Source organism: Balaenoptera acutorostrata, chromosome 2, assembly GCF_949987535.1.
Source record: "Balaenoptera acutorostrata chromosome 2, mBalAcu1.1, whole genome shotgun sequence".
Taxonomy (NCBI): Eukaryota; Metazoa; Chordata; class Mammalia; order Artiodactyla; family Balaenopteridae; genus Balaenoptera; species Balaenoptera acutorostrata.
In genome coordinates, this window is record NC_080065.1 from 108895296 (window position 1) to 108918716 (window position 23421).

At 40.0% G+C, this 23421-nt stretch overlaps 1 protein-coding gene across 1 annotated transcript in view; it reads left to right on the forward strand.

Moving 5' to 3' along the window:
* LOC103012830 (zinc finger protein 474-like) overlaps window positions 1–9435 on the forward strand; it is a 64528-nt gene extending 55093 nt beyond the window's left edge. The window contains exons 3-4 of the mRNA XM_007188474.2: window positions 6371–6551; window positions 9284–9435. Of these exons, the coding sequence (XP_007188536.2) occupies window positions 6371–6551; window positions 9284–9435 (333 nt within the window). The remainder of the gene's footprint in view (window positions 1–6370; window positions 6552–9283) is intronic.
* Window positions 9436–23421: the final 13986 nt, after the last annotated feature.

Sequence of the window (23421 nt, forward strand, 5' to 3'; positions counted from 1 at the left end):
TTCCTAGGTATTTTATTCTTTTTGATGCAATGGTAAATGGGAGTGTTTCCTTAATTTCTCTTTCAAATAGTGTATAGGAATCTCTTACGGAAAGAGATTTCTGTGCATTAATTCTGTATCCTGCTACTTTACCAAATTCACTGATTAGCTCTAGTAGTTTTCTGGTAGCATCTTCAGGATTCTCTCTGTATAGTATCATGTCATCTGCAAACAGTGACAGCTTTACTTCTTTTCTGATTTGGATTCCTTTTATTTCTTTTTCTTCTCTGATTGCTGTGGCTAAAACTTCCAAAACTATGTTGAATAATACTGGTGAGGGTAGGTAACCTTGTCTTGTTCCTGGTCTTAAAGAAAATGGTTTCAGTTTTTCAGCATTGAGAACGATGTTGGCTGTGGGCTTTTCATATATGGCCTTTATTATGTTTAGGTAAGTTCCCTCTATGCCTACTTTCTGAAGAGTTTTTAATAAATGGGTGTTGAATTTTGTTGAACGCTTTTTCTGCATCTATTGCGATGATCTTACAGTTTTTATTCTTCTGTTTGTTAATATGGTGTATCACACTGATTGATTTGCATATATTGAAGAATCCTTGCATTCCTGGAATAAACCCCACTTGATCATAGTGTGTGATCCTTTTAATGTCTGTTGGATTCTGTTTGCTAGTATTTTTTTGAGGACTTTTGCGTCTATGCTCATCAGAGATATTGGCCTATAGTTTTCTTTTTTTGTGATATCTTTGTCTGGTTTGGTATCAGGGTGATGGTGGCCTCGGAGAATGAGTTTGAGAGTGTTCCTCCAAACTTTTGGAAGAGTTTGAGAAAGATTGGTGTTAGCTCTTCTCTAAATGTTTGATAGAAGTTGCCTGTGAAGCCATCTGGTCCTGGGCTTTTGTTTGCTGGAAGATTTTTAACCACAGTTTCAATTTCAGTGCTTGTGATTGGTCTGTTCATATTTTCTATTTCTTTCAGGTTCAGTTTCGGAAGGTTGTGCTTTTCTAAGAATTTGTCCATTTCTCCCAGGTTTTCCATTTTATTGGCATACAGTTGCTTGTAGTAATCTCTCATGAACCTTTGTATTTCTGCACTGTCAGTTGTTGCTTCTCCTTTTTCATTTCTAATTCTATTGATTTGAGTCTTTTCTCTTTTTTTCTTGGTGAGCCTGGCTAATGGTTTATAAATTTTGTTTATGTTCTCAAAGAACCGCCTTTAATTTTATTGATCTTTGTTGTCATTTCCTTCATTTCTTTTTCATTTATTTCTGATCTGATCTTTATGATTTCTTTCCTTCTGCTAACTTTGGGGTTTTTTTGTTCTTCTTTCTCTAATTGCTTTAGGTGTAAGGTTAGGTTGTTTATTTGAGATGTTTCTTGTTTCTTGAGGTGGGATTGTATTGCTATAAACTTTCCTCTTAGAACTGCTTTTGCTGCATCCCATCCCAGGTTTGGGCCATTGTGATTTCATTGTCATTTGTTTGTAGGTATTTTTTTATTTCCTCTTTGATTTCTTCAGTGATCTCTTGTTGTTTAGTAGTGTATTGGTTAGCCTCCGTGTGTTTGAATTTTTTACAGTTTTTTTCCTGTAATTGATATCTAGTCTCATAGCACTGTGTTCGGAAAAGATACTTGATACGATTTCAGTGTTCTTAAATTTACCAAGCCTTAATTTGTGACCCAAGATATGATCTATCCTGGAGAATGTTCCATGAGCACTTGAGAAGAAAGTGTATTCTGTTGTTTTTGGATGGAATGTCCTATAAATATCAATTAATCCCATCTTGTTTAATGTGTCATTTAAAGCTTGTGTTTCCTTTTTTATTTTCATTTTGGATGATCTGTCCATTGGTGAAAGTGGGGTGTTAAAGTCCCCTACCTTGATTGTGTTACTGTTGATTTCCCCTTTTATGGCTGTTAGCATTTGCCTTATGTATGGAGGTGCTCCTATGTTGGGTGCATAAATATTTACAATTGTTATATCTTCTTCTTGGATTGATCCCTGGATCATCATGTAGTGTCCTTCTTTGTCTCTTGTAATAGTCTTTATTTTAAAGTCTATTTTGTCTGATATGAGAATTGCTACTTCAGCTTTCTTTTGATTTCCATTTGCATGGAATATCTTTTTCCATCCCCTCACTTTCAGTCTGTATGTGTCCCTAGGTGTGAAGTGGGTCTCTTGTAGACAGCATATATACTGGCCTTGTTTTTGTATCCATTCAGCCAGTCTATGTCTTTTGCTTGGAGCATTTAATCCATTTGCACTTAAGGTAATTATCAAAATGTATGTTCCTATTAGCATTTTCTTAATGGTTTTGGGTTTGTTTTTGTAGGTCTTTTCTGTCTCTTGTGTTTCCTGCCTAAAGAAGATCCTTTAGCATTTGGTGTAAAGCTGGTTTGGTGGTGCTGAATTCTCTTAGCTTTTGCTTCTCTGTAAAGGTTTTAATTTCTCTGTCGAGTCTGAATGAGATCCTTGCTTGGTAGAGTAACCTTGGTTGTAGCTTTTTCCGTTTCATCACTTTAAATATGTCCTGCCACTCCCTTCTGGCTTGCAGACTTTCTGCTGAAAGATCAGCTGTTAACCTTATTAGGATTCCCTTGTGTGTTATTTGTTGTTTTTCCCTTGCTGATTTTAATATTTTTTCTTCGTATTTATTTTTGATAGCTTGATTAATATGTGTCTTGGCGTGTTTCTCCTTGGATTTATCCTGGTTGGGACTCTCTGTGCTTCATGGACTTGGTTGACTATTTCCTTTCCCATATTAGGGAAGTTTTCAACTATAGTCTCTTCAAATATTTTCTCAGTCCCTTTCTTTTTCTCTCCTTCTTCTGGGACCCCTATAATTCGAATGTTGGTGTGTTTAATGTTGTCCCAGAGGTCTCTGAGACTGTCCTCAATTCTTTTCATTCTTTTTTCTTTATTCTGCTCTGTGGTAGTTATTTCCACTATTTTATCTTCCAGGTCACTTATCCGTTCTTCTGCCTCAGTTATTCTGCTATTGATTCCTTCTAGAGAATTTTTAATTTCATTTATTGTGTTGTTCATCATTGTTTGTTTGCTCTTTAGTTCTTCTAGGTCCTTGTTAAACGTTTCTTGTATTTTCTCCATTCTATTTCCAAGATTTTGGCTCCTCCTTACTATCATTACTCTGAATTCTTCATTTGTTACAAATGAATTTTTCATTCGTTAGGTCTGGTGGGTTTTTATCTTGCTCCTTCATCTGCTCTGTGTTTCTCTGTCTTCTCTTTTTGCTTAGCTTACTGTGTTCGGGGTCTCCTTTTCACATGCTGAGGTTCATAGTTCCCATTGTTTTTGGTGTCTGCTCCCAGGGTGTAAGGTTGGTTCAGTGGGTTTTGTAGGCTTCCTGGTGGAGGGGACTGGTGCATGTGTTCTGGTGGATGATGCTGGATCTTGTCTTTCTGGTGGGCAAGACCACGTCCGGTGGTGTGTTTTAGGCTGTCTGTGACCTTATTATGATTTTAGGCAGCCTCTCTGCTAACGGGTTGTGTTGTGTTCCTGTCTTGCTAGTTGTTTGGCATGGGGTGTCCAGCACTGGAGCTTGTTGGTCATTGAGTGGAGCTGGGTCTTAGCGTTGAGATGGAGATCTGTGGGAGAGCTCTCGCCAATTGACATTACGAGGGACTGGGAGGTCTCTGGTGGACCAATGTCCTGAACTCGGCTTCCCCACCTCAGAGGCTCAGGCCTGACACCTGGCTGGAGTACCAAGACCCTGTCAGCCACACAGCCAGGTATGTGGGGAGCTTCTTGCCTTTTGGGAAGTCTGATTTCTTCTGCCAGCATTCAGTAAGTGTTCTGTAGGAGTTGTTCCACATGCAGATGTATTTTTGATGTATTTGTGGGGAGGAAGGTCATCTCCACGTCATATTCCTCACCATCTTGAAGGTCCTCTCCCTGCCTTTTCTTTTAATCCTCTGTTCCTCTTCTCCTATCTTTCTTTGGGGGATGGTTAACTCATCAATCTTTTAAAAAATATTCTCTCTTCTCATTGACTTTTTAGTTATTCCTCTTGGCATGACTTTCTACTTTAGTGGTTATTATAGAGGCTAAAACATGCATCTTTAGCACATCACATTCTATGTTTAAAAAATTACTTCAAGAAAAATCTAAGAATTCTATGACAATCTATTTCCAGTTTTTAGTCCCTACAATTTGTGCTCTTGTTTACTATAACTTTACACATTAGAGAACATAAACTCCATTTTCTTTTGTTATTATTTTTCTTTAAAGAGCCCATGGTCTAAAGTGATTTTGTCATATATATGTACAAAAATTAGAAACATTTTTTAAAATAGTGTTTTAATTTATTGACCTATTTGCATTTTATAGTGTTTTTCCATTCCTTCTTGCAGAACCAGATTTCTAGCTGGTATTTTCCTTCAGCATTTATAATGTCTTTTAACATTTCTTGTAAATCAACTCTGCTGAGGAAATTCTTTCACCTTTTGTCTAGATAAAGACATCTTTAGGACTTCTCTGGTGGTCCAGTGGTTAAGACTCTGTGCTTCCACTGCAGGGGGCATGGGTTGGATCCCTGGTTGGGGAAGTTCTGCATGCTACATGGTGCAGCCAAAAAAAAAAATAGATGTCTTTATTTCACCTTCATTTTTGAAAGATATTCTTACTGACTATGGAATTTTGAAATGACTTGATAACTTTTTCCTTTAAGCATTTTTAAAGTGTCATTCTCTTGTTTCCTGTTCTTCATTTCTTTTTTTTTTCTGATGAGAAGTCACCTGAAATTCTTATAGTTTCCTTATTCCCTTGTATGTATTGTTTCTGTTTGAGAGCTTTCAAGCCTATCTTTGGTTTTTAGCAGTTTCAGTAGTATAGATCTAGTTCTGTTTTTTTGTTTATCTTGCTCGGATTTCTCTGAGCTTCTGCGATATGTCATTTTTAGTTATGTTCAATGCATTATAGGCTTTAAATTCCTCCGTGGTAAACTGCCCCTGCTTTGTACTTAGTGTAAGGCCTGGAGCCAAAGGTCTCCTCCTAGTTCTTCTACTACACCTTTAGACTCCTGTGGACTCTACATGCCTGCAACAGAGGGGGGTTCCCTCTTAGTGCTCCCAGGCCTCCCCAGCAGTATACTGCTCTTATCTGGGACTAGCACATGGCCTAATTCTCCAGCTTTACCGTCACATTTATGCAGGCCCTATGTTCCTGAATTGGTGAGCATTTCTTTCAATGCTCCTGACTCTCTCCAGTGTTGGACTGTCACCCTCTGTTACTAGGTGCAAGACCCAGTGGGTGGGAAAGTTTCTATAGACAGGACCTGTATGCTGTACCTCTGAAGGGTTCACACTCAGCTGTCCTGCCCTTATCTCTGTGGCTGACAAATGTTGTTTCTAATTCATGTAAAGTTGGAGTGTGGGAGTTGTTCTCTTGTTTCTGCTGATCTACCCTCAAACTGAGGCAATCCTTTTAGTTCATTAGTTTACCTTGCAACTTTGAGTATCCAATAGGCTCAAAAATTATGTTTCTGCAGGCTATCTGATTTGTTCTCATTGTTTAGGTAGGAGAAGTGTTTCTTGTAATGTTCTATATCCTAGACAGAAGGGTTATATCCTTAACTCTTCCTTAGATTTGGTTCTCCCAGAAACAAACGTTAAGAAAAGGATTTTAGTTCAAGTAGTCTGAGGGGAGGTGATCCCAGGAACCCCAGTAAAAGTAGTGGGAAGAGAGACAGGGAAAAGAAGGAAGTCTACATAGTGTGTTAATGAGTAACTGTGATACAGTCTCACTGGGGACTTCTGGAGGACTGTATGGAAACAGCCTAAGTGAGCAAGCTGGGTCTTTATCCACCAACTCCCATGTGTAATTGATTAGTTGTCCTGCCTATAAGTGGAGTCTACGGCAGATCAAAAAAGGCAGAGACTCGCAGGTGCAGCAGAAATTTTATATGTGAAGGAATGTGAGAGGGCACAACAGTGTCTGTTAAAAACTCTCTCTGTGCCAGTTAGGGCATTTATTACTTTATTTCTCAGGCATCTTGATGTACTGAGAGGATGATTCATACCTGATTTATCTTTGTATTCTCCCAGCATGGAGAAGAGTCATAAGACAATCAATCACTATTTATTCAATGAGAAAATACCTTTTATAAAGTACCAATATGTAAAATTCTGGTTAGCTCTTCTTCATTTCCTGTCCTCCTCCCAGCCAACATCCTTACCCCCCACCTCAATCACTCAGGTAGTATAGTTTATTCTCTTAACTGCCAAAAAGGTTAAACTCACCAGAATGGTTAGACTTTTTTAAAAATTTATTGATTTTTCTAGCTAATTTAAATGTATTATAATTTAAAAGTATAGTTTCCAAACCTGAACTTTATCTAACAGATATTTTGTATTACTTGCAGCCAACAATGATAAGGCATCCACCAACAGTTGTTTGCTACATTTGTGGTCGTGAATATGGAACAAAATCAATTTTCATCCATGAGCCACAATGTCTGAAAAAATGGCATAATGAAAACAACTTGTTGCCTAAAGAGCTAAGGAGACCAGAACCGAAAAAGCCAGAAGTCAGGACCATTACTGGTAAGTTTTTGGAAAAAAAAGACTTGAGTGTATAAGGGAAGACTTTTCTCTCTAAACTTAAAAGAGTAGAGATATTCTTTTATTACTTGTTCAAGTAACTGAAATCAGCAACATTTACTGTCTAGGCTACAGCCAAATAGAAAAAACAGTTCCAGAAACCCGACCAAAGTGTTGTCTTCAGATGCTGAGACATAAAGATACTATATCCTGGCAAACCGTACAAGGAGGGGGACTCACTGGTATTTGCTATATTTCCCAAAAGTTACTTTGATATATTATCAAACACAAATCTTTAAAATTTTGTAGCTTAAAAAACCTTTGGGGACATCTGGAAACATGTTTTCGAATATGAATGTGTTTTAGTGTTCAAAGAGCGGGGGGACCAAAGTGAAATGCTTATAGGGTCTGCTAGTCAGGATACACAATTGAATAAATTTGTCCATGTGTGGAAAAAGGGAAGGTGGGGACTAGGAGTGGGAGAGCACTGCCTTTCTAAATGAGAAAGCTGCTACCCAGTTCCAGCTGGTGTTACACTTAAGAAATTTAGCCTTAAATGTACTGTGATGTATCTTTCAATCATACAAAAGAAACTGGAAATCTAGACTTCTATATGAAATGTCCAGATTTTAAAAATTTTGCAATGAATACTTTGTAAAACACGGCACAGGCTACATGACACTGGAACTTCATAAACTGCCATGTGTGGTCGCATTACAGAGCCTTATGCTTACTCATTTGGGGTGAGAAAGAAGTAGTTCAGAAAGTGTGTTTGCCATACAAGCTCAGGCTTGCTCATCATCTGCCATTGTCATTTTCTCAGCTGATCTCCTGATTCCCCTCAAAGGAAAACTATTCTTGGTTTTAAGAGAATCATTCAATTAATTGATTTTCTTTATGTAACCATAGATTTACATGTCCGGAAGGTACCTTGGAGGTCATTTAGTATCAGTTAGCCCAAAGCACTCTTGTTAGAGATGTGACCCAAAGAGACTTTTTTTTAACAACCCACAGAGTGGAATCTAGATTGTCATGATAAAGTTCTAAAGGCTGCCAGAACCCAACTATTTACAGTCCTTGCCTACAGGAAGACTCTACATGAAGGTGGGAAAAGAGCTCAAGATGAAAATATCCATCTACTGAAATTAGAGCATTTGCTCACAAAGAAATTGTTTACCTCTTTGAGACTGTCTTCCCATCATTTCTCATTTGGTGTCAAAAATCTATTTCCTTCACTTCTGATCTTTATCACTTTCTCTGTTTGAGTATGCTTATCACAATTCTAGAAGAGGTGAGAGAAACGACTGGTTTGGAAGCCCTGGAGTGTTCGCCATTCTGTTATTGGCTGCAGATGGAAAAGGCAGGTCCTCTAATTGCACTTTCTGCAATTTTTCTCTTGGCTCCATGCTTTTGTTATTTCCGAAGGTGCCCTTCCTCTCTAGGCAAAGAGAATTCCCGTGAATGTTTCCATCCCATGGACTTACTGTAGTCATAGGATTCAAATAGCTCTTCTCCAGGTCCAAAGTACAAGCCTTAAAACTTTTAGAAATGTGATGAATCATCTTCAGCTGAGAATCAGTGAATACTCTGGATTTTTTGAGTCCATATTAAAACTCATAAGGAGAAAGTCAGTGCCATTCTTTTTTTAACTGTTTTTAAAGCACTCAAAATATACATTCATATCCTTCATAGAAAGTGACACTTCCTTTATCCAAGGGAGAAATACTAGGTTGTCCCGTTGTGCTGGAGTTTAATTTCCCACGGAGAAAAAAAAAAAGAAAAAGAACATGAGTAAGCTTGTTAAAGAATCTAAGGTTTGCTATGTTTGTGTGAACCACTAGATAGAAGTCATATGAGAATTGCCTGGACTTTAATGAAGAAATATATGCTGTGAAAATAATTTTTTAAAAATTATGTGATATATTTTTGCATGTCTGGATACATTTTGGGGGGCCTATTTTGGGCAATTCTAAGACATAGTCAATTTAATGTACTAAAGCCATTCTATTTAAATAAGGTTTATTAAAGTTAAATCCCACACTGTTTCTCTAAAATAAACCCATATGCCTTTTTTCCTATGCTCTGCCAATGGAGATTATATATCTCTCAGCTGCCTTTGTTGTTTTCTTAAGGACACTTTTTTTCGTCAGATGAACTATTCTGTTTGCATTCTTCACTTTAATTACTTAAAGAATCTCTGAGTTTACGGCCACAAAGAGATGATACATTTTTAGGATATAGTTCATCTTAAATTCACTCTCAGCTGTCAGATGTCCTCTAAAAACATTCCACTGAAGGATTACAGAAGAAGAAAATACAAATAAATGTTCTTTTCCTTTTGTAAGCTTATATTTAGAGTCAACTGAAAGAAAGCCAAAAGTTATATTTGCAAGATAATAATGTGTAAGCAAAGATGTTAATAATTAGTGAAGAATGCATATCACAACACATAAAACAATGTCTTCCCCTTTTTAAAATCTGAGGACTGAAAAACCTCTAGTTCAGAGCTAACGGTTCTCAACCCTTAAAAGACTGAGCAGCATTTTTTTTTTTTTTGGCAAAAGTAATACGATTTGTTTAAAAGCCTCAGTCAACAGGTATTTCCTGAAAATACTTTCCATAAAAAGTAGAGCATGGTTCTCCAGAATGAAAACTGATCCATTTTCCCATTTTCTTTTTCTTTTATTTTTTGTTCTTCTTTTTTTTTTTTCCTCTGTTTTTCCTTAACTTTTCAGCCAAGGGTTTCTATGATCTTGATGCCTTAAACGAAGCTGCTTGGACAAGTGCCCAGAGCCAGTTGGTTCCCTGTAATATTTGTGGGCGTACCTTCCTGCCAGACAGACTGATTGTTCACCAACGATCCTGTAAACCAAAAGTCGCCAAGTAAAGCCCTTTCTCCCTACGAAATAGTTACAGGAATTAAATCCTTTGGAAAGAGCTGGGATATGATGGGGAGGAGGAAAAGGAGGGGAGGAGAGGAAACAAGGAAAAGTGGAATTGACCAAAGGCACGAGACGCCCAGCTCAGTGCTTTGGTGGCCTGGTGTGACCACTGTGTCACTGCTTTTAGCACGCAGCTGCGTGCGTGTGCCTTGGCACGCCGGGGCCTCGCATGTCACACGGTTGTCAGGCAGAATTACACGTGGCCGCGCCTCATCACAGCTGGCATTTTTATCTCCAGGAAATTTCAGAGCCAGTTGTTGCTGTTTTTCTTCTGGTCTGATTTCCTGAACAAGATTGTGAACCTCACACTTAGGACTATTATTCAGTGAACAGAGGCTTTGGGTGGTGACTGCAGGCAACTCTTTAGTTCCCGAGAAAAACTGGATTCCCTCCCATCCCTGTGCTTTCTGAAATAATGTGCCACTCCCTGTTATTTCTGATCCAGGGAAATGTTTTTAATTGAGTTAGTGACCAGGAATCTTCTTTTCTCTATAAAATTGTTCAACAGGAGACACATACAAAAAAAGAGCTAAGGACTTAAAGTACTAGAAACACACGGAACTCATACTCCCTTACTAATACTGAAAAATGCTACAAGGAAAATTCAGCATCAGTGCCAGCCTCATATGTTGGGAGATTGCTGTGATGTGATTCATCACATGGGTGGAAGCGAGCTCCCTCCTCCTATAGAAGAGGTCCAGCAAGAGTTCTCTCTGCCCTCCTAGGGACTTATAGGTGTTTTATTGTGGAGATCTAAAAGCCTGCCTGGAAGTCCTGTGCCTCCCCACCCAAGGGCCACGCACAGTACGTGGGTTGTGCAGATGCCCTGGATTTGAGTCCTTGAATGTGTATTCAGAGAGGCAGGCCTCCTGGGAGGAGGCCAGGGCCAGGGAGGTGCTCTGCCCAGGAAATTCTGCTCCCCTGGAGCAGTGCTGCTTTGCCTGGACTCCCAGCAGCTTTGCTTAAGATCTTTGTTCATTTTATGGCTGACATTCAGGGCCATTTTGGACCCACCAGGTTCCTGCAAACCTTGCATTCATGACCTTACACAGCACAGTTAACTCCAAATTATACAAGCAAATTTATCTGACCTAATAATTTGGTCATAATCTACAGATTATAAAAGGTTAGGTTAGCATAACTGTGCTAATTATTCGGGTTTTCCTGCCTGTTGCAAAGGCAGCAAGAGATGAACTTTTAAAAAAGTCTTTTAGATATCCCCAAATAAGATTAGCATCTTGTAAAGGATAGCCTTTAATGACTCCTACCTGATGGTTTGTTCTTTTAGTTTGTTAACAAAAATGACAACAACATCTAATGTGTAGTGAGTGTACTGTGGGTCAGGCATGGTGCCTAGTGCTTCCTATATATCAGTTTATATAAATCTCACATCAACCCTACAAGTAGATAGTATCCTTATTTTACACGTGAGGAAACTAATACTTAGACTAAAATAGCAAACTCAAGGTCACACTGGACTTGAGTTAAGGGTTGGAGTCAGGAAGCAAACTCAGGACTGTTGGACTTCCAAGCCCATAATCTTATCCATTGCCATTTGCGTGCTAGATACCACCATTAATCAGATTAACTCCAACACAAATGATCTGACAAATGTCAATTTTGTACAATGTTTAGTAACTAAGGCAAATGGGAATTTTAGCTTGCTTGCGGTTTGGCTGCTGGTCTGGGTTTATCTTAAACCGAGGTGAAAACAAAAGTTTGAACTGCATTGTGTTTTAAAAGCTACTTCTGTATTCTGCTGATGTTCGGAAGTCAGACAGCAAGGGAAATAAAGCAAGAGTTCTGGCCTCAACTTTGAAATGAGTGGCCATTTGGGGTCATAAAGAGAGATTCGTGGGCCTTCGCTTTCAAAGCATGAGAAAAACAAAACAAAACTACTTTATCTGTAGGAATTATTAAATCTGAGTTCTTGAAGCGGTTGAAAAAGATGAGCTCTTGTAAGAACTGTGCTTCCACAGGGAACAGCTTGAGGAACGTCAAGGTGCCGACCGTGGGACTTCCACTTCTGGCCCCAGCTCCAGCTCCATCTGAGCCGGCCTGCAAACGTTACAGGGGATCAAATCTGAAGCAAGTTCAGTCACAATGACATCAATCCAAGGGCTCATATCTTTCATCAAGACAAGTCACTGAAGTCTCACCATTAATAGGACAGAGCTCACCTGCTCTCTGCCAACTGCCCTTCCCCCAATTTGTTCACATCTGTGCAGATTTTTGTACTCTAAAAAGGAAAATGATTTATTTAATAGTGGTTGGCACATCCATGAGCTTTGAATCTGAATCTTGTAATGGTTCCCATAGATAGTCTCCTAGGTGATGAAGAGCAGATACTAGATGAAGGTACTTGGAGCTCTTACACTGGCTCAGGTAGGTATCGGCTTGGGATGCAATGTTATTAGAGGCATCGGCAACAATACAATTCCCTCTCTGCTCTGGCAACTGGTGCTGCACAATCTTTTATTGAATTCCCCTTTAGTTGAGGTTATGGGAAGAATTCCAGAATTTCTTGATGCTCATTTGCACATTAAATTCACATCAACGTTGCGGGGCATGTCTTACCAGAAGGGAACACTGGAGACAGAACAAGCCTGTCCTACTAAGGGATGTAGACGGGGAGACTCTCCTCCAGTGAGTAAGCATGGAGATCTGTTCGAGCTCCATTGTGGGAGCTCCTCAGGTTGTGGGAGCTCCCCCTCATCAGGCAGCCTTGGATGTATTTCCAAGTAGGGTCCCAGTATTTCCAAGGATGGCTCCCAGATGACACTGCTTCAGCTTGGGGAATATTGGCCTGAGTCTCTTCACAAAAAAAGAAGCTTCTACTGACAAGCAGACCCATTTGTGAGCAGGGAAGAGAAAGAGGGCAGATATCCAAAGTCTTCCATCTCCTGAAAACCTGAAAACAGCCCTTGGTCTCTCTGTACTTCTGACATTAGCAGCATCTCTTCTTTACACCCTCATCTAAACCAACTCATATGGCTTTAATCCCATACCAGGTCAGGTCAGGAAGTTCAGCCCTTTCCTTCCCCAACCCTGTGGGGACCTTTCCCTGCTCTGGCAATGGACAACTTTCCTTTATCATTTATTACTTCCCTCCTGACTCTCTGTCTGGCCCACATGAATGGCCATGCCTGTTTCAGCTGGCCCTGCCCACTCTCTGTGAGCACTGTGGCCAGAGATGGAAATGAGGTTTTCCTGCACTTGGAAGAAACAGCACACATGAGAGGCAGTTGAGTTTCTGGCGGGGGCCAAATTGGATGGTGTAGAGAGAATTACACCAGGAAAAAACACTGTTAATTTAGCATAGGATGGTACACTTTTTTTTTTTTTTTAAAGACTATTGCTTTAGGTTTTTTTAATTTTTATTTTTTTTTAATTTATTTATGGCTGTGTTGGGTCTTCGTTTCTGTGCGAGGGCTTTCCCTAGTTGTGGCAAGTGGGGGCCACTCTTCATCGCGGCGTGCGGTCCTCTCACTATCGCGGCCTCTCTTGTTGCGGAGCACAGGCTCCAGACGCGCAGGTTCAGTAATTGTGGCTCACGGGCCTAGTTGCCCCGCGGCATGTGGGATCTTCCCAGACCAGGGCTCGAACCCGTGTCCCCTGCATTGGCAGGCAGATTCCCAACCACCGTACCACCAGGGAAGCCCAGGATGGTACACTTTTATGCTTAGTTCTTTTAAATTTTTGTTATAAAAATATTCAATAGATAACACCTGTAGGGTAAAGGATAATGAAATCTTATGTCCTCCACATCCAGACAAACTTAGTTGAAACCCCACTAAGGTTGAATCTGAATGGTCTAAATTTCAACTACTATTCTTTTGGGTATAAGAGGATGAAGGAGGTGGGGAGAGGTGCTGGGAGCACAAGATTGCAGAGTATCTCTGATAATGCCTTTTATTTCTACTTCTGGAAACATGAGATTAAACCAGCATGGATATAAACCAACTAACTGCAAGTAAGAAGGTGAAACCTGGCCTAGGCATCATGGGAGCTAAGTCCTATCATTGATTCATACTGATCACCTATAGACCAATGTTTTCAGGTAATACTTAATTGAGAGTGTGTTTGGCAAAATAATGTCCCAAAGATGTTGATACCCTAGTTCTCCAAACTTACGAATATGTTACCTTGCATGTTATGCTACCTTTGCAGATGTGGTTAAGGTTTTGGGCCTCGTAATGGGGAGAGTATCTCGGATTATCTGGGTGGGCCCAGTATAATCATGAGTCCTTAACAGTGGAATAAGAAGAAAAAAGGGTGCTTGAGAGAGATGGCAGCATAAGAAGGATTCAATAGTCTGTTGCTTGCTCTGAGGTGTAGGGAACTATGTGCAATGACCAGAGAAAAACCTCTCCGAGTTAAGGGCATCCCCAGCAGACAGCCAGCAAAGAAACTGGAACCTCAGTCCTATAACCACAGGAACTGGATTCTGCCAACAACCTGAATGAGCAAGGAAACAGATTCTCCCCTGGAACTTCCAGAAAGGAACACAGCCTGCCAACAACTTGTTTTTATCTGGTGAGTCCAGGGTTGAACTTCTGACCTACAGAACTGTAAGAAAATAAATGTGTGTTGTTTAACCCATTGTTTATAATAATTTATTATGGCAGCAGCAGACAACGAATAGAAGAAGCATCCACAGGCAGACCTCAGAGATATTGTGAGTTCCTTTCCAGATCACCTCAATAAAGTGAATATCACAATAAAGCAAATCACAGAAAATTTTGGTTTCCTCATGCATAGAAAAGTTTTGTTTACACTGTAGTCTATAAGTGGACAGTAGCATTATATCTAAAAGAGCAACACACGTACCTTAATTTAAAAAATGCTTTATTGCTAAAAAATGCCAAAACAATTACAATAGTAACATCAAAGATCATTGAATGCAGATCACTATAACAAACATAATAATAATACAAAAGTTTGAAATATTGAAAGAATTATCAAAATGTGACACAGAGATATGAAATGAGCAAGTGTTGTTGGAAAAATGGTGCTGATAGATTTACTTGATGCAGTGTTGCCACAAATTTTTAATTTGTCAAACAAAACAAAATGAAAACTCATCTGCAAAGTACAGTAAAGCAAAGAACAATGAAACAAGGTGTACCTGTATGTGGCATAGGGTAAGACCCCCAAACCTTCTACTGATCAGAGAGATAGAGTCCTCAACTCCACGTGGGACACTGGCCACCTCCACTGCTTGCATTAGTGAGAAGGCACCATAATCAAATTCAGTAGGGCCAGATAACCCAACAAAAACTGGCTCCAAGATTCGCTACCCGCAAAATACCCAGCTATTTTACAATATGCACAAAATATGGATGCAAATTTTTAATGTTCTGTTAATATATATATTTTTTTTAATGATATTCTTGTCTGCTTACATTCTTTTTATGTATGTATGTATGTATGTATGTATGTATGTATGTATGTATGGCTGTGTTGGGTCTTCGTTTCTGTGCGAGGGCTTTCTCTAGTTGTGGCAAGCGGGGACCACTCTTCATCGCGGTGCGTGGGCCTCTCACTATCGCGGCCTCTCGTTGCCGCGCACAGGCTCCAGACGCGCAGGCTCAGCAATTGTGGCTCACGGGCCGAGTTGCTCCGCGGCATGTGGGATCCTCCCAGACCAGGGCCCGAACCCGCGTTCTCTGCATTGGCAGGCAGATTCTCAACCACTGCGCCACCAGGGAAGCCCCTGTTAATATTTTTAATCATAAAATGGATTCTGTTACATGTACACACTTGTTTAAAAAATAATAAATGGACAAATGCAGTTGAATTACTCAGCAGTTGACTTTTCCTGCCAATGACCCCATGACCTTGTCCTACCCACCTGTCTGTCTTTTCCACGAGCTGCAGAAAGGAAATAACTGCATAATCTGAAATGGTAGAAGGTTATTGTTATGGGAATCTCTAAATAAGGTACTAGCTGAAAACAGTCAAAATATCCGAGCACTGAAAATGCAGATATGGCTTAAACAAATCTCATCGTTCTCTTGTGATCTTTACCAGGGCTTTTCTGAGGGGCCATGTGCAGACCTAAAAAGTAGGCTGGACCATCAAAAAACGTGCTCAAAGTGTAGGGGAAGGGTAGAAAAAGCACCTGATTTGAGCACCATCATTCAGCCGAATTATCAAGCAAGAAGTTTGCCTTCAATGCCTTCATCTCCCGTCTTTGAATCTTCTGAACTCTTTCCTCCCAACCCCCATGAAGGTTTCTCCAGGATCCTGCTGTCCTGTCTTCTATCTACGACTGCCCAGACTTCTGTTTCTGTTGGAGAAGAAACTCAGGTGCTCCACCTTCCAGATATCCGTCCATCTCTCCTAGTCTGCCCATCCACATTTCTCTTCCTGTGTCCCTTTCTGGACTTTTCACTAGCTATTTCATTAGAAAGAAACTTGAGAAAGTCATCCACGCTAAGGGGTTCATGGAAGTTGATGGTTTGATGTTCTATCTCTCTCAGATGGTATGGTTATTTTAAAAAAAGTTTCTTAGAAGTATTATGTCTTTATCCAAAGTAATGAAGTCCATGTGGTGGAATCTTAGACAAAATGTTGGGATGGAAGTCAATAGGGCATGGGAAGCAGGCCTCTCCTTGACCTTTAGTGACCCTCATCACACCACATAGACCTCTGTTAACTCCACACCTGAGTAGAGACACCTCTGATAGGGTTTCTACTGACAGGTTGTATTAAAGTAGGCTAAGTGCTGTAACAAATAGACCAAAATATTCTAAGGGCTTGAATAAGACAGAATTTTATTTCTTGCTTTAAAAAGAGCCCTGGGCAAGTGAGCAGTATAGTGAGGCGTCCCTCCTTCGTGACATCATTCAGGGCCCCAGGCTGATGAAATCTCTGCCACTTGCAACATGTGCCACACAAGTTGCCCTGGTAGGTCCTCTCCTTTCAGCTCATCCACGAGGAGAAAAGAGCATGGAGTTACCTATTCGGCCTAGAAGAAATGCTCATCATTCCACTCACATTCATGGGCTAAATCTCAGCCACGTGACTGTACCTGAGTGCAAGGAGGTCTGGACATTGTGTTCTCACTGCCACAGCAGGAGGAAGAGGTGACCAGGGATTTGGGGGAATAATTAGGATTTTCTGGCATGAGCTCAAATCTCTTCCTGGCTTCTTGTTAGGGGACCACTTTCCCTTTTGTGGGAAATTGACAATATTTGGGCATAAACCTCAGAGGACAAGAAATTAGTCTTGCCATCAAGGCAGGCAAGGTTGGTAAATTAGGCCCTCCAAAAGATAAAACTTTAAAAAATGATAGCCATTTTCACATATCAGAAATAGCAGCATTCAATATTTGAAGGAAAGATTGTCCTTTTTTTAATTATTTGAGGAAACACTTTAAAAGGCATTTTCAGTATGCAAAGTTTAGTCCTGAGTTTAGTCTCATAAGGGTAGTTGGGGCAAAGAACAATTTTGCAAAAGAATGTGAATGGCCACCTTTACAGTGGACAAAACTCCAACACTGAAGAAGTATTATTGAGCACACTGGTTTTTCATCCTCTTGTTAGAGACTGACAAAAAAGAAATTGGAGTTTTGGGCTCAGAACTAGGTCAATGGGAACTCCCACCTATGTGACGAGGGACTGAAACCATGGCAACACGTCAGCAAGACAGCAGGTAGGGGGCACCCTACATTGGGACAAGGCTGGTGGACTTAGGAGCAGCAGTCACTGCTGCCGAATTTTAAATGTCCCTTTCCTGCGCTCTAATTCTGTATGTTATCTTCGAGCCTTCACTTTGCCTTATTGGTAGCTGTGCTGGGGTGTGGGGTGGAGCTGTGAAATAAGAGAGGAGCCAATGTCTACACATGGACAACCAGACCAAGGAAGCCCTTGAAGCTACAAGGAGCCCCCAAGCAGCAGTCAGGAGCAACAGATGGCAAGCAACAGCCAAGGCAGGTGCATAGTCTCCAGGAATCCTCAGAATCACCTGAGGAGAGGACTGGGATTCCTGACATCATCTATGAGCGGCTTAGATCCTGGTTTTTCAGCTAGCAAAGGGGTAAGCAACCCTAGAATGCCAGAAACCGTAGGTATATGGTTAAACGTGCTTCAGTAAAGCATCAGTGAACAACACAGCACTGCATGTAACTGTGACAAGTGGTGGTACACAGGTTCTGATTCCTGCAGCCAAAGCAGATGAGGGAAATGACATCTTTATGAAGACCTCAAGGCAGAAGGAGTTCGGAGCTGGCCCTGAAACGATGAACAGGTAGAGGCAGCAGGGGTGCTAAAGGACACACGAGGCAAGAAACTCACAGAAACTGTGGTCTACTCCACATCCCTGTAAGCAGCCTCAGGGATGAACACTCTGTATAATACCAGTATCAGCATTTTCCAGGTGAAACACAGCGGGAAGTTCTATATCCTTTATGGGTTTTTCTAAATTTAATTTTTATTTTATATTAGAGTATAGTTGATTTACAATGTTGTTATATCCTTTATGTTGATGGGTGACTTGACCACAGGAAAGACAAGTACAGAGCCTTTAGACTACGAGATCAATTCATACAAGAAGTTATCAAAGTTAACGGCTGAGTTACTTGTTCTGGATAAAGGTATTTCTCTTCCTCTTTTTAAACATGCTTCCTGCCCAACTTCTGTCACCAATGTGGTATCTTCCAGAGATGAAGAACCCAGAACCAGAAGGTGGTGAAGCATTAGCACAGAGGGTTAGAAGCAGTCCCCATATATAGCTGGGCAAACAGGGCAGCCTTGGGAGGGGCTCAAGAGCAGCCCTGTTGTGCGGGGAGATGATCTAGGAGAGCAACAGTGGACAGCAAGGGAGAGGAACAGCTGAGCAAGGACGAAGGGCATGTGCAGGATTTGTGTGCAAGGAAGGTGATGGGCAATGACAAGGCAGAGACCAGGGTGGTCATGGATTTATTCTTCCAAGCCTGCAACTTGAGGTAGGTGCAAAGCAAATCAGAAGAGGTGTACAATTTTCTGTTTTTGTTCAGGAGGGCACTGGACAAGATGACATCTAAAGGAAAAATGAGGGTGAGTGAACACAAAGGGTAGGAGGGGTATACATCTGCTTTTCCCATTTTGTTCCCACATTTGCCTTTTCCTCCTTTTCGTCCTGTCACAGTATCACTGTCTCTGGCCCCCAGTTCCCTTTCTCCTTCCAAGCAGGCTCATTTCGCACAGATCCAGCAATGAGCACGCTCTGCCAGAAGAGGACAGCATTGGGAAGCAATGAGAAAAGGCACCCTCACTGCGCAGGCACAAGTCCGGCCAGGCAGAGACAGGGTCTGGTTTTCTGTTTATTCTAGCAGCAAACTCTGAAATAAACATGAATTTATCCCTGAAGTCATATCAAGTGACTCCTTCATCTCCCCCGCTCCCAGCTTCTTAAAGGAATAATCATAAATATTCAGGGTATAGATACCAACTTGGCTTCATAACAGGCGATGTTTCAGCCAGTTTTCTGACAAAACTTACATAGAATATTGAATGCAAATTTCTAGATATTGTGAGTAATTCAGGCCAAAGAGGCACTTTGCTTAAAGTATGCTGGCTCTTATTATGCAGTTGGCAGGTTGAATTTGTATTCTACCCGTTTTTTTTTTGTTTGTTTTTTGTTTTAATGATTGCACAACTCACTTATTAACTTTCTCAACACATATTTCTTGAGCACCTGTGAGGTGTCATGGGTTGCCTGGACAAGGCAGAGGTACGTAAACAACCAGGTGGTATAGATGGATGGTGTGGGATTGAAAGAAACTGGATTTTTGAAGAAGGAAGAGAAAGTTCTAAAAAGGGAAAGCAATGGTGAGTACAGATGACACCTGCCCCATCCCCAGGCATTATGTTATATGGGATATGGGGATCTGACGGTGTCCTTGGGGGGACAGAATAGATTTAGTTAGAGTAAGAAGAATTTTTTTGAATATTTAGAGAAGAAATTGGGGATACAGGTAAAAACAGGTAAATTACAGATAAACTGCTGATAACAGAGTATTAAGGAATAAAGAAAGGGTTTGAGGTAGGAAACATAGGCGGCCTCATAAGTGTATAATCGCTGTATCACATGGAGTACTACACTTAGAAGGCTCCCATGCTTGATTTAATGTCTTGTTTTTACCAGCAGAAAATTCTTACTAACTTTTGAACAGGAGATCCCCGTTTTCATTTTACATTAGGCTCTGTAATTTGTGTACCTGAAGGTGGGGGATATGTGGAAGTTTGCGTAAAACAAGACTAGGGAATTTCCAGATCTGTCTGTGGATAAGAGTTTCCCTGATGCTCTGGGAAGCTGGAATTTCTGTTGGTGTTGAAAGCACACAAGGGTGTAATTCCCAATGATATAAATACTGATGGTCTTTATTTTTAACATATTTATTGGAGTATAATTGCTCTACAATGGTGTGTTAGTTTCTGCTTTATAACAAAGTGAATCAGCCACACATATTCATATATCCCCATATCTCCTCCTTCTTGTGTCTCCCTCCCACCTCCCTATCCCATCCCTCTAGGTGGTCACAAAGCACTGAGCTGATCTCCCTCTACTATTTGTCCGCTTCCCACTGGCTATCGATTTTACATTAGGTAGTGTATATATGTTCATGCCACTCTCTAACTTAATCCCAGCTTACACTTCCCCCTCCCCATGTCCTCAAGTCCATTCTCTACGTCTGCATCTTTGATCCAGTACTGCCCCTAGGTTCTTCAGAACCATTTTTTTTTTCAGATTCCATACATATGTGTTAGCATACGGTATTTGTTTTTCTCTTTCTGACTTACTTCACTCTGTATGACAGACTCTAGGTCCATCCACCTCACTACAAATAACTCAATTTCATTTCCTTTTATGGCTGAGTAATATTCCATTGTATATATGTGCCACATCTTCTTTATCCATTCGTCTGTCGGTGGACATGTAGGTTGCTTCTGTGTCCTGGCTATTGTAAATAGAGCTGCAAAGAACATTGTGGTACATGACGCTTTTTGAATTATGGTTTTCTCAGTGTATGTGCACAGTAGTGGGATTGCTGTGTTGTATGGTAGTTCTAGTTTTAGTTTTTTAAGGAACCTCCATACTGTTCTCCATAGCAGCTATATTAGTTTACATTCCCACCACCAGTGCAAGAGGGTTCCATTTTCTCCACACCCTCTCCAGCATTTATTGTTTCTAGATTTTTTGATGATGGCCATTCTGACCGGTGTGAGATGATATCTCATTGTAGTTTTGATTTGCATTTCTCTAATGATTAATGATGTTGAGCATCCTTTCATGTGTTTGTTGGCAATCTGTATATCTTCTCTGGAGAAATATCTGTTATGTCTTCTGCACATTTTTGGATTGGGTTTTTTTTTTTGATATTGAGCTGCTTGAGCTGCTTGTAAATTATGGAGATTAATCCTTTGTCACTTGCTTCATTTGCAAATATTTCCTCCCTTTCTGAAGGTTATCTTTTTGCCTTGTTTATGGTTTCCTTTGCTGTGCAAAAGCTTTTAAGTTTCATTAGGTCCCATTTGTTTATTTTTGTTCTTATTTCCATTTCTCTAGGAGGTGGGACAAAAAGGATCTTGCTGTGATTTATGTCATAGAGTTTTCTGCCTATGTTTTCCTCTAAGAGTTTGATAGTGTCTGGCCTTACATTTAGGTCTTTAATCCATTTCAAGTTTATTTTTGTATATGGTGTTAGGGAGTTTTCTAATTTCATTCTTTTACATGTAGCTGTCCAGTTTTCCCAGTACCACTTATTGAAGAGGCTGTCTTTTCTCCAATGTATATACTTGCCTCCTTTATCAAAGACAAGGTGACCATATGTCTGTGGGTTTATCTCTGGGCTTTCTATGCTGTTCCATTGATCTATATTTCTGTTTTTGTGCCAGTACCATACTGTCTTGATTACTGTAGCTTTGTAGTATAGTCTGAAGATCAGGAGCCTGATTCCTCCAGCTCGTTTTTCTTTCTCAAGATTGCTTGGGTTATTTGGGGTCTTTTGTGTTTCCATACAAATTGTGAATTTTTTTATTCTACTTCTGTGAAAAATGCCATTGGTAGTTTGATAGGGATTGCACTGAATCTGTAGATTGCTTTGGGTAGTATAGTCATTTTCACAATGTTGATTCTTCCAATCCAAGAGCATGATATATCTCTCCATCTCTTTGTATCATCTTTAATTTCTTTCATCAGTGTCTTATAGTTTTCTGCATACAGGTCTTTTGTCTCCTTAGGTAGGTTTATTCCTAGGTATTTTATTCTTTTGATGCAATGGTAAAATGGTAAATTGGAGTGGTTCCTTGATTTCTCTTTCAGATTTTTCATCCTTAGTGTATAGGAATGCAAGAGATTTCTGGGCATTAATTTTGTATCCTGCTACTTTACCAAATTCATTGATTAGCTCTAGTAGTTTTCTGGTAGTATCTTTAGGATTCTCTATGTATAGTATCATGTCATCTGCAAACAGTGACAGCTTTACTTCTTCTTTTCCAATTTGGATTCCTTTTATTTCTTTTTCTTCTCTGATTGCTCTGGCTAAAAGTTCCAAAACTATGTTAAATAATAGTGGTAAGAGTGGACAACCTTGTCTTGTTCCTGATCTTAGAGGAAATGGTTTCAGTTTTAAACCATTGACAATGATGTTGGCTGTGGGTTTGTCATATATGGCCTTTATTATGCTGAGGTAAGTTCCCTCTATGCCTACTTTCTGGAGGGTTTTCATCATAAATGGACGCTGCATTTCGTCGAAAGCTTTTTCTACATCTATTGAGATGATCATATGGTTTTTCTCCTTCAATTTGTTAACATGGTTTATCACATTGATTGATTTGTGTATATTGAAGAATTCTTGCATTCTTGGGACAAACCCCACTTGATCATGGTGTATGATCCTTTTAATGTGTGGTTGGATTCTTTTTGCTAGTATTTTGTAGAGGATTTTTGCATCTATGTTCATCAATGATATTGGCCTGTAGTTTTCTTTCTTTGTGACATCTTTGTCTGGTTTTGGTATCAGGGTGATGGTGGCCTTGTAGGCTTAGTTTGGGAGTGTTCCTCCCTCTGCCATATTTTGGAAGAGTTTGAGAAGGATAGGTGTTAGCTCTTCACTAAATGTTTGATAGAATTCGCCTGTGAAGCCATCTGGTTCTGGGCTTTTGTTTGTTGGAAGAGTTTTAATCACAGTCTCAATTTCAGTGCTTGTGATTGGTCTGTTTATATTTTCTCTTTCTTCCTGGTTCAGTCTCGGAAGGTTGTGCTTTTGTAAGAATATGTCCATTTCTTCCAGGTTGCCCATTTTATTGGTATAGAGTTGCTTGTAGTAATCTCTCGTGATCCTTTGTATTTCTGCACTGTCAGTTGTTACTTCTCCTTTTTCATTTCTAATTCTATTGATTTGAGGCTTCTCCCTTTTTCTCTTGATGAGTCTGGCTAATGGTTTATAAATTTTGTTTATCTTCTCAAAGAACCAGCTTTTAGTTTGAATGATCTTTGCTATTTTTTCCTTTATTTCTTTTTCATTTATTTCTGACCTGATCTTTATGATTTCTTTCCTTCTGCTAACTTTGTGGTTTTTTTGTTCTTCTTTCTCTAATTGCTTTAGGTGTAAGGTTAGGTTGTTTATTTGAGATGTTTCTTGTTTCTTGAGGTAGGATTTTATTGCTATAAACTTCCCTCTTAGAACTGCTTTTGCTGCATCCCATAGTATTGGGTCATCATGTTTTTAATGTCATTTGTTTCTTGGTATTTTTTGATTTCCTCTTTGATTTCTTCAGTGATCTCTGGGTATTAAGCAGTGTATAGTTTATCCTCCATGTGTTTGTATTTTTTACAGATTTTTTTTCATGTGATTGATATCTAACCTCATAACATTGTGGTCAGAAAAGATACTTGATACGATTTCAATTTTCTTAAATTTACCAAGGCTTGATTTGTGACCC